The following is a 10,745-nucleotide window of genomic DNA, read 5'->3' as shown; positions in this document are numbered from 1 at the left end:
CACCGAATTCCCAGAGACGACCCCACCGGTTAAATTACATTTAAGACTACATCCAGCCAATCGTCTTGAGAGCGATTTTTTCGTCGTTTTGGTCTAGAACAACACCGAACCCGCCTGTCAATCAGCGATGTACGGTAACGAACGAACGTAAGTAGAGAGCTGCAGAGGTACTTAGTAGAATTGTTGCGCGTGCGTCCTGGCCCTTAGTATCACCATGTCGTCTCAGCCCCAGTACCGTACCGTACCGCCGCCACTGGTCACCCATCCGGACGTCGTCTCGACGGGAAGGGTTCAAGCTTAAACGCAGGGTCGTCTATGACATGTCGTATAACGGCAAGATGAACTTTGGTGGCGTTTTGTTTTTATATTTATTTTATTTCGGTTTGTTTGAAATACACCAGGTGATTAGAGGTGGAAGTTAGATCATCTGTCAGGGATAAGTACCACCGTCAGTCCCCCCTCCCGACTGATGTTTCACGACGTTGTCAATACGGATAGACAGACGTACGACTCGTACTTCCCACCTGATAAAACTTAACGGTGCGTCTCGACGAAGGCGATTGGGGTAATGTAGGCGGGGGGTTTACAAAAACGAATAGTTGATAGGGATTGTGATCCAAGAATGCCTTCATGAAGGATGATGGCTGAATGCGAGGGGAGTTAGAACTGCGGCGCCGAGGGTGTCAGGGGGTTATCCGTACGCCCGAGATGCTAAGGTGCGATCGAGTACTAGACGTTGATGACGGCCTCAGTTAGCAGCCTGGATTGATGGTCAAAATGAAAGACGTTGAAAGGCAGTATTAGTGCATACCTTGTGACATCGCGACTTCAAAGTTACGATCGACGTCCTATCCTCATGTTAGTTGGTGATGGGATACATGTATAAGTTATGACGCCGAAAAGCTCTGAAAGTAGTTGGTAGATTTGGTACCGGTATGGCTATTGGAGACGTGAAAATATTAATCGACAATAACCTGCGTACGCAGCCGTGAAATTGAGATGATACACCACGTGGATAAAGGGTTGTAAGTCCTATAAGTGTCGAGGTGAAGCTCCACGAGGCAAGACACATACCGAGACTCTTCATGTTTTGCGGCCTGTCAAAAGTTGGATGTATTTGACAAGAACTAAACTTGACGACGAAGAATACATAGTAGAACGTTCTGGCCTTGTGCAGACTTCGGTATTGGACGGATTTGAAAGGGCATTATCTCCATTAAAATCTGAACTTGCGGCTTCTTCGACTTTACATCCCCTCAATCGCTGTCCACGGGAACTCTAAGGCAGCTAAAAGGAGCGTTTGGTCTTATGATCAATGGGTAGTTTTGAATTGAGATATGGCTGTATATCTGCATTGTGCTGCGTATCAAAACAAGAAAGAAATTCACAATCATACAACTCACGTTGTTCCCAACTATCGTACTAATCAACCCCTTCCCAAAGCTTTGATTTTGTACTTCAATTACCCGTTCTACCGGAAGATGAAGGTAGTCGGTGCTTCGATGCAGAGAGGTAGGACGTACTTTGGAGAAAACACATGCCCTCTATCATACGTGATCATACACGAGTCGTAGCGACAGCAATGCTTTACAGGTCTAGCACCATCCATTTCCTCACTGGCCTGCCCCTTGGAGGATGCCAGAAAATCCAGGCTCAAAAACGGACGTACAGTCTCGAGGTTGATAGGCATTCATTAACTCCTCTCTTCAGATACATCGTATAGTCCTTCATAGGATCTGTGGAGGAACATTGTCTGCATTGTGAGTGAACATGACCTCGCTGGGTGGGAATAGGGAGACGTACCATATCCACAACTTTATAAGCTGATACTGAAGTCTGAACACCGGTATCTTCAAGTTCTCGAATCTCAACCGCCTTCTGGCCCTGGAAGGCTGCATTCGAATTTCAAGGTCATGTTACGAGACGAAAAGTTTTTTTTACATTCCCCAATGATCCAGGAAACAATACTGTGAAAAAGTGGATGAGCGGATAGAAAGAACACAAGGATCTTTTCGAGCTCACTAGGTAGTACGACGAAAACTAGGTGCTCCATGAGATGCTTCTAACCCCGGTTAGTAATGATAGAAACGGCTAAAAGGAAGATCGGATGACACAACAAGACTAGTTATTGGAACGAAATTGCGCGAAAATCGCAACTCACAGTTTTCCATTTTTGACGAGGGCCCATAAGCGCCGCATTTCCACCTCCAACCTTATCTCATGATAATCGTCAGCGCTACTTGAGGCAAAAAATGAATGCGGAGAACGAGGACGGGCGGGCGAGGTCGTGTTCGTGGTGGGTAAGTGGAAGGCGTTATGATGGATCTCGTGGATGACTGCGGCATACGTGGCTCGCGATGTCGAGGATGCCTTCCTCGTGGTCAGTGGCGACGATGAGCAGTACAATACGAATATGACGGTCAGGACCACAAATTAAGATATATTCGAGAGAAAGGAACGAGAAAAATAAAGTATAATTGATCAAATAGTAGATGTATCTCCCATACGGGCCTCATCCGATACGAAAAAAACTCGGTGAGATCTAGGTGAGAGAAGAAATCTACTCTCCCTCGCAGAAATAAGTTCAAGAATCCTCCCTGGGATGAGAAAAAAAGGAGGAATCCCAAATATCAACTTGCGAGGTGTAAACTTTCGATAAAGAAAAAAAAAGGAAGAAATCGGAAGGTTTGGTTTATAATCTTTGTTGATGGTCCGTGCGTTTGTTTGTACACGTGACTATGTTGAGTATAAAAGTTGCGTCGGACTTTCAATAGGGTTTTTTTTTCTTCTTTCTTCACAGTCACCTCGAGCGCTGTTTTTTTTTCACTGGGTTCCGGTTTGCTCGGAGCTCGGTAAACTTTGGTGCTACGAGAAGAAGAAGGGAACTTAACCGTTGGAAGCTGGGCATGCCGTCTCTATCGTCCTCTTTTGCTGAAGATGAGGTGGCTAATCAGCTTCCTGTACAGATTATATCATACACTGTAGCCATCGTATATGTTGAATTCTATGATAACATCCCTTGTCCCTTGTCCCTTTCCGTCAAACATGCTCATTAATGTTAATGCTAATGCTAATGAACATGCGAGTCGCAAAAACCCCGGCGCGTCCCTTGGCCTTATCGATTATGGATCTACATGCAGGCAGGGCGCTGGAGAAACGGAGAACACGGAATGAATTGGAGAAAACGACGTCAAAGATCTACCTTGTAGCATTCGGATATAGAAGCTTGCAAGATCCGTAAATGCTGCGCAGACAAAAAAAAAAATCGGCCTTCACGGTCTTTTCAAGAATAACCTAACCCACAAAGTGCTTGTTATCGGACCGCACCGCACAGACTCGGTGCTTTTGCAATTTGTGCGGTAGGATGGGCGGTAGGAGTGCGGCATCTATGAAACTTTATTGATACCGCTCCGTCGACGGTCGGTGGGGGGTAAGATCCTGCAAGATCTTTCGGATATAGAATCGGATTGCCAATGTTCGCTTTACATTTGACAAGTTATATCGGATAAAAGGGATGACTAGGACTGACGTGGACGACTCATGGTGTTTAATTTACAGAGCCTCACTGCATATTCGCCGTCAAAAAGCGACATGAAGCTGGCGGCCGTGCTCCGATTTCTACCTCGTCTGTGATGCATGGTACATGATGATTCACAGGACTTCGGAACATACGTTGTACAGTGGCTGAGCTAAGGTCACTTGAGCTACGACTAAAACCGTTACAATCTCCGACCGAGGGATTCTTTCGAAAGCTCAGGTTGATTATAATAAAAATCCCGGTCTTCACGCCCCGTCGGAGCTGAAGAAGATTACGGGCCACAAGAAACTGAAGGCCTTTCAATCATTCAAATTCGACTGCGGGTTCCTTGTAATTAAATAGCTCAAGCGGTGGTACCTTTATCAAATTCGATAATAGGTTGGGTTATTTTCTGTATATTTCCTTGGACAAGACTAGTACCGCTGGGGAAATGGCGGGCCGGGGGCCATTTCTGGTTAAGTTCTGAGGTGCTTACCACGATTTACCGAGTCGGGTTGAGCCTAGGATTCGGATTCTTGACTTTAGAAGAACAAAGGAGACACTTAAACCCCGGCATTCGTCCTTGGCCGAACGTACAGCGCAATGGCTAATTCGGTGATCACTCGCGAAGTTGTATTTGCCGTATCATGGCAAGTACTGGATATCTGGTTCTGTGTCTTTGGACAAGACTAGATACCGTCGGAGAAACAGGCCGGGTCGCTTCCGATAAGCTCCGGGGGAGACTTTGCCGTCTCGACCGTCCTTGATTCAGGATTACAAGGACACTAAACACGGCATTAGGCCGCACTCTGCTCTGAGCATGTCACTTAGAGGCACCAATACCGACGGTATACGCATTCTAGAAACAAGCTCGGTGCCTATCAATCATGTCAGTGTTCCGACTTGTCGAATGAAGGGTTTCTTGCTTTGTTTGTTCGAAGAGTATTACATCAAACGGAGATAGTTTAAGATCCGTCGCTGGGACTGAGTACTGCGCACTAAGTGGCGGGTTTCTCGCTGTTATTTTGATTGGGTTAGTGGTACACTCTCTCCGTTTGTCCAGCTCAGCTCGTTAGCTGTGGGATGCGCCCTTGACCTCGAGGCAAAAGGGTGAATGGCGAGCCAAGGCTCTAAAGCACGTTCGAAGCCTACATTGGACTAGGCTAGAGATGGCGTTAGCGCTAACTTGTCAACAGAAGTATATGACTTGGTCGGACGTTAGCTGATTTCTTTGTGCACCTAGCAACGGAGGCGCTGCATAGTGTAGTGTAGTACATCCAAACGGGCACTACGTATGTCCGTTCTGAACTGATTTGGATAAATCGTTCTTCCCTACCGATCCCACCCTCTGCAACACCCACTTGTAGCAATTAGCAATTCACGGTTTTCGCTTGTTTTCCCGTTTGCTCCCGTCTGAAGTTGAAGCGCTTTTGATATTGGAATTTAACCGATAAAATAGATCCTGAAAATTTCCGAACAGATCGGGGTATCGCCGTTCGTTTCAACATTCCTGGTTCCCTTGGAAGAAATCCTGAGATCTGATTAGGATACCACTGGCACGTACGCGAGTAAGAGAAATCGATAAGCTTCAGCTCAGTCGCTACCTATTAGCTCAGTGTTCACAGATTCGGCGCAGTTCAACGAGCTTTCTTTCTATATCCCGAGCGAGCGACATCGACTGTTCCTTGAAGCTGTGTCTTGAAAGCGTTCCTCCCGTCTTCTACGCGTATGTACTGTATGCTCGGTGAGATGATTGAGTTCCCCCCTCCGGGGTAAACTTTTCTGCCAACCCCTGTTGTCCGACTGTCGTCGGGACCGCTTCAAAAGCTAAGTATTGTCATACTACCTCTGCATTCCTGCGGATTTCATGGGAATTCTATGCTGTCTCGCGCGTGAGAGGGGGATCAGAAGAGTGTAGGTTTGGTTTGGACGCCCAAGCTCTCTCGCATTGGTCCCGATGTGGGCCAAAGGGAATGTTTCGATCAGCTGTTCATGTTAGGTCTCGACCCACTACTAGGTGTGCCCTCGCACGACCGCAAGTATTGGTTTTTTCCTTCTTCTAATCTTGAATTGACCTTGACCCGGACCGTCGCCTGAGAACTTTTGAACTTTGAACTTGAAGTATCCACGGCACGAAGGGACCGTCGACCTCTCAACGGTTCTCTGTTGTCGACGTCAACCCCAGATATAGGCTTGTAACCGACCCCTCACAAGTAAGATATGACGGCCGGATCCCTCCTTCCATAGGCAACTCTAGATCTGTGTTTGTTCTCTCAATATCTTTTGTTTCGGCCGGGTTTTTGACCCGATCGCCTAAACTCGGGTTTCACGTCGAAGCCTCAAGCTCGCAAGGGCCGTCGTGATTTTTTTTCATGATGTATCATCTCAGGGGTTCCATCTTTTGGGAAAAAGTCTAAGTTGGCTCAACTGAGGTTGCGTCTTCTGACCGCTTTTACCGTCCAATGTCATTCCGGGCAATTTCCTATATTCCGTCCATCATGACTGGAATGGTACTTGAGCTATAGTATCATAACAGGTACATTAAAAAAAAAAAAAAAATGGGCCGCCAACGCCGACGTCGAAAAAAATATAGTTCCGGATCTAAAACAAAAAAATGGGGAACGGTCGGCTACTACACTCCGGACCGGACTGAAAATTTATTACGGGCGCCTGAAGTTTTGAGGCCCTTCTCTCCCTCGAAGCCCGCTTCCCCCGGTCCTTCTTCTCCCACAGTAGCCACTGGAATGTTGATCTTTAATCCTGGAATGGGACGTTCCAAAGGGGAGTTAATTAAAGGAGTCATTCCAGAGTCCAGACTTTAAAAAAAAAACCTATGCAAGGGGACAGCATGAACCGAGGCCCTAGCCCTCGAATACAGTGACAGGGTTCGATTCGATCCGTTTCCGTTTTGGAGGCGAACGTCGTGGAAAAGTGAAACGAAGAAACGTCAACAGTACGACAAATCAAAATTCTACGTGGAACTTTCTCAAATGATGACGGAGTTAAAAGAAAGAGAAGAAAGGGTGGGGCGAAGAGAAATTTAGCGTTTTTGCGTTTTGGAAAGAATGTTCTAGAGGGAATTTCTGTGTGGCGGGGGTTCTGGGAGATCGCGTTTATTAAAATTATTCAGGAAAATTGTGGCGTTTTTGGCTAAGTACGCTACAACTTTCAATAAGGCTCTGGACCCGACCGGATAGGCCTCTTGGAGTTCTTGAATAACGAATCCTTCGCGAAAAGCGCGGCATGTCCCCGTCTTTGAACTGCTAAAGTGTGTCATAGAAGTTAGTGGCACCCGTAACTGCACTGCAGGGTCGATCCTGGATGATCAACTCGTTGCCTGACGACAAAACCCTCTTATTCAACTTGAATTCCACTAATGTTCAAGTTACCTGCAGCGCAAAACTTGACTTTGACCTCGAAATCAAAACCGGGTCCAGTTTGCGCATTTCTTCGGGTAGGTGCGTGTGTGTCGCAAGCATGGTTACACATTTCATATATCAATTCACTCAAATGGGTCAGTAGTTATGCGAGTTCGAGCGATACATTCAACCTTGGATCACGCAAAACCGGACAATCTACCGAGTTCTGCCCAACTGCTGAACGTTGAACATTTGAAAGACGTAATGAAGTGTGGCTATATACAGGGATGGTTATAATTCAGATATACACGTAGTATGGAGGATGTATGTATGATACCGCTACATGGAATTAGATGGAGTATTGAGTATTAATGAGATGATTTATATGATTAAGAATTGGAAAAAGACAAAAAAGAAGGAAGGGGGTCAAAAAAGACAAAATAGAGAAAGACGTCGGGTAAAGTATCGGTGGAGAAGACTCCCTTGCATCAAAACACGAGAGATAGTACATCGGAAGAGAGAAGAGAGAGCGGCTAGACCAAAAACAAACAAATAAACAATTGAAAAAATACCGCGCACCCAGGGTTGTGAAACCGGAAACGAATGATAAGCCCATCCAGTCCCCCGCCGCCCCGTTCCGCTCCGTCATTCCCCCATCCCGCAAATAGGAAAATGATGGAATGAAATCCCGGTGAACAAAAAACAAGCCCTCCTCCGACTCCTCCGACGAATTTAACTCATCTCTCGTCACAAAAAAAAAATAATGATGATGGAGGGGAATGTTTATTCACCCCTGAATATGCATGACGAGAACCACCCCCCCACACACCGCTTGGGAAACGCGATAACCCCGAAGGTCAAGAGGAAACAAAAAACGTTTTTTCTGACTACCTCGGACTCCCACTCCTCCTCCGGCCCTTCATCATAGGTGTCGAACCAGACGGGGAATTCCTACTGCCTGCACCACCCTGTCCTTGGCTTGAAGAAGACACCGAACCCGTGCTCAAATTATGTTGATGACCCGAAGACCGTCTACCAGCTAGCGGATCGGTTAGTACGGGTACGGGTACGGGGGGTAGCGGCGATACAGAGGTAGTAGATTCTGTGAATGGAGGATAAGGGAGGGAACAAAAAAAAAAACAAAGAACAAAAAAAAAAGTTCGGTTAATTAGTATCGTATTAAGATTGCCATAGAAACGGTGGAAAAAAGAAAAGAAATTTGATCAAGCCACGAACCTTTTCTTTCCCTCGGAATCGGAATGGCATGTCCAACCACCGGTGAAGACCTAACGTGTCTGAGCTCCCGATCTCTATCCATCATCAAGTCTCGTTGTAACCTCAACACTGGACTCCTCGGACTAGGCGATGGTGCACCGCTTAACAAGTGGTGGATACCTGACGTCGGTGGGTGTGGTGGAGCTGGCGCGGGTCCTGGTACTCCAGGGATTGCGGTATGTGCTTGCGGTTGCGGTTGAGGAATGGGTGGTGGCGGTGGTGGTAGATGAGGGGAAGGGTAAGATTGTGATTGAGATTGAGCAGGTGGAGGATACCCACTGCCAGATTGATGGGGAGGAAGAGGAGGAGGAGGAGGGTAAGACGAGTAGCCACCCTGACCTCCACCACCACGGAGAATAAGACTCTCGAGGTATTCAACTCGCATCTTCAATTCGTCGAATTCATGTCGAGGGATGTACTTTTCCACCGGTTCGACGATGTGCCATTGACACTTGGATTGTTCGCCTCGACGTGTGCACGGTGCGCAGGGTTGGGATCTAGAAGGAGAAAACTGTCAGCGAAAAGAGTCGAGTAGGGTAGAGTGAGGATGGAAGGTTAAGGTGGACATTATGCGGCGATGTCAGTGGAGATAGCTTCGATGGAAAGCCTACCTGTCACATTTGATCTTCCTTCGCTTGCATTCTGGTTTAATGATTGGCGATATGGTGGTTTCATTGAAGGGAAGTTTGAAAAAGTAGGATTGAAGGATTTCGTTGCGGTTCGGAGGAGTTGCGGGAAAATAGAAAGGGGGGAGATCGTCAGCGTTCAGATGATATAACGAAGAGAAGAAGAAGCGAAGAAAATAAAGTTGACAGGGCGAACAGTCAGTGTTCTGGAAGGCATACCACGCGGCAGAACCCATTGTGGTAAAAAAAAAGACCCCTCCAACATGTGAAAAAAGTGTGTAAGGCGAATATAACAGACCTGTGCAGCTGAGTGCTTGTCTCCTCCTTTTCTTCTTAGGAGGCCCCTCCATATCCAAATCACCACTGCCAGAACCGCGCTCATCTCCTCTCTCTCTTTCGTAAGCCTCTCTTTCGGGTCCTAAACCACCTCGTGACTGGCCTGGGGTGGAGAAACCACGATGCCGACCAGTACTGGTCCCAACCATGGGTTCGTCGTCATCTGAGTCATCGCCTCTGGAAGTTGAAGCATACGGTTGTGGTTGCGGTTGTGGTTGCGGTTGTGGTTGCGGTTGCGGTTGCGAGTATGGGTAGCCTGCTCCTGAGGGTTGATGCAGTGGTGGTAATGGTGGCGGTGGGTGAGAGTATGTCGAATATCCTATGCCTGGTTGACTCGGGTGTGCACCATAGACTGGTTGATGGCTGGGAACGGTTGCGGTTGAACCATAAGTCTGATAAGGATATCCACCTGCAAATCCTGGCGGCACGGATGACGATGCTTGAGGTGCTGCAAATAGTGGCGATTTGGCGACGAGGGTAAATCAGAGTGTCCAAAATCGTATGGAACAACGAATAATTGACTTACCTGAGCTCGATGCCCCACTCTCCCTCTCTGGCGGTGCTACAGGTGGTAGATAAGGGTGCAAATGATCACGTAGTGAAGGTAAGCTCTGAGGGGGTTGTAAGGGTGGAGAGCCCCCTGGTGAATGACGTGCACTCGACGCGCTCGCTTTCCGGGTTAATAACGATGGTGATTCTTTACTTCGCGATGAGAGCTGAGAAGATGGTGATGGTTGCGTTCGTGATGGCGGAGTACGACGTGAATTCATCTGTCTACGGTTTCGGATGGCACATAAGAAAGGGTTACGGAGATTGTATGGGTTCGGCGTCGTCAATGACAAGGATGAAGGATTGGATGTCGTTGATGTCGGTGAAGGACGGAGGAAGACCGCTATAGAGATGATTAGGCCAAAAAAGAGATGACAACCAAAGAAATAGCAACACACATGGATATTCTGGTCGATCCAGATACGCTGAGGATAACGTGACGGAAGAAGGTAAGCTAGGGCAGGAAAAATCACGCCTCAGACTAGGCGAAGTCCATTATAAGGATGGCATGTTTGAGATCTAGATTACTTCATATCCAAAAGAAAACAAACCATATTTATTGCAAATTTAGACACAGCTTTTTCTGCGTCCCTATTGAAGCATATGAAACATGACCGTTTTTCCCATTTGGAAATGCTCCGGGTGTGCCGGCTCCGGCATTCTCCGGCCGCAAAATTCTGATACTGTGTACACGAAAGGCATTATATCCGAAATATCCGGTCCTACGGACTGGGCGCCTATAAGACCGAGCCCAAAACGGAAATTTGAATTTGTTCGCAATCCTTCGCCCGTCGAAACCGTTTCTTGTTATTTGTAGGTGAAGTACTCCTAGTCAGAAAAGTGTCACTTTCTGTATGCACCATTGAAATTTTGTAAGGGTCACTAATTCCGGTAACTAGCAGGCATCGCCATCAGCATTGAACAAGACACCAAGGATCCAACGCGACCTGTAGGAACCAGTGCTCGTTCCTGTTAAGCTGTCACGTTTCCTTTGGTACATATGTAGGTCGTGTAAGGGACCGGAGATTGCTTACCGAAACGTCTGGGTTTGATGTTGGACCCCTGGTCCCTGCTTGACTCGCT

The 10,745-nt window shown here is 47.2% G+C and overlaps 1 protein-coding gene across 1 annotated transcript; it reads right to left on the bottom strand.

Annotated features, from left to right (window-relative positions):
- Nucleotides 1-7,049: 7,049 nt before the first annotated feature.
- On the bottom strand, nucleotides 7,050-10,216 carry E1B28_006880 (uncharacterized protein; the record flags this gene model as incomplete). The annotated part of the gene is made up of 7 exons (XM_043151581.1): nucleotides 7,050-7,978; nucleotides 8,113-8,648; nucleotides 8,763-8,793; nucleotides 9,076-9,561; nucleotides 9,640-10,005; nucleotides 10,061-10,116; nucleotides 10,191-10,216. 7 exons carry the CDS (start codon nucleotides 10,214-10,216, stop codon nucleotides 7,764-7,766), a joined length of 1,716 nt encoding a protein of 571 aa, XP_043009661.1. The 3' UTR covers nucleotides 7,050-7,763.
- Between the last annotated feature and the right edge of the window lie 529 nt (nucleotides 10,217-10,745).

The sequence above is a fragment of the Marasmius oreades genome, chromosome 4, assembly GCF_018924745.1.
Source record: "Marasmius oreades isolate 03SP1 chromosome 4, whole genome shotgun sequence".
NCBI classification, from domain to species: domain Eukaryota; kingdom Fungi; phylum Basidiomycota; class Agaricomycetes; order Agaricales; family Marasmiaceae; genus Marasmius; species Marasmius oreades.
This window is presented reverse-complemented; position numbering and strand designations above follow the sequence as displayed.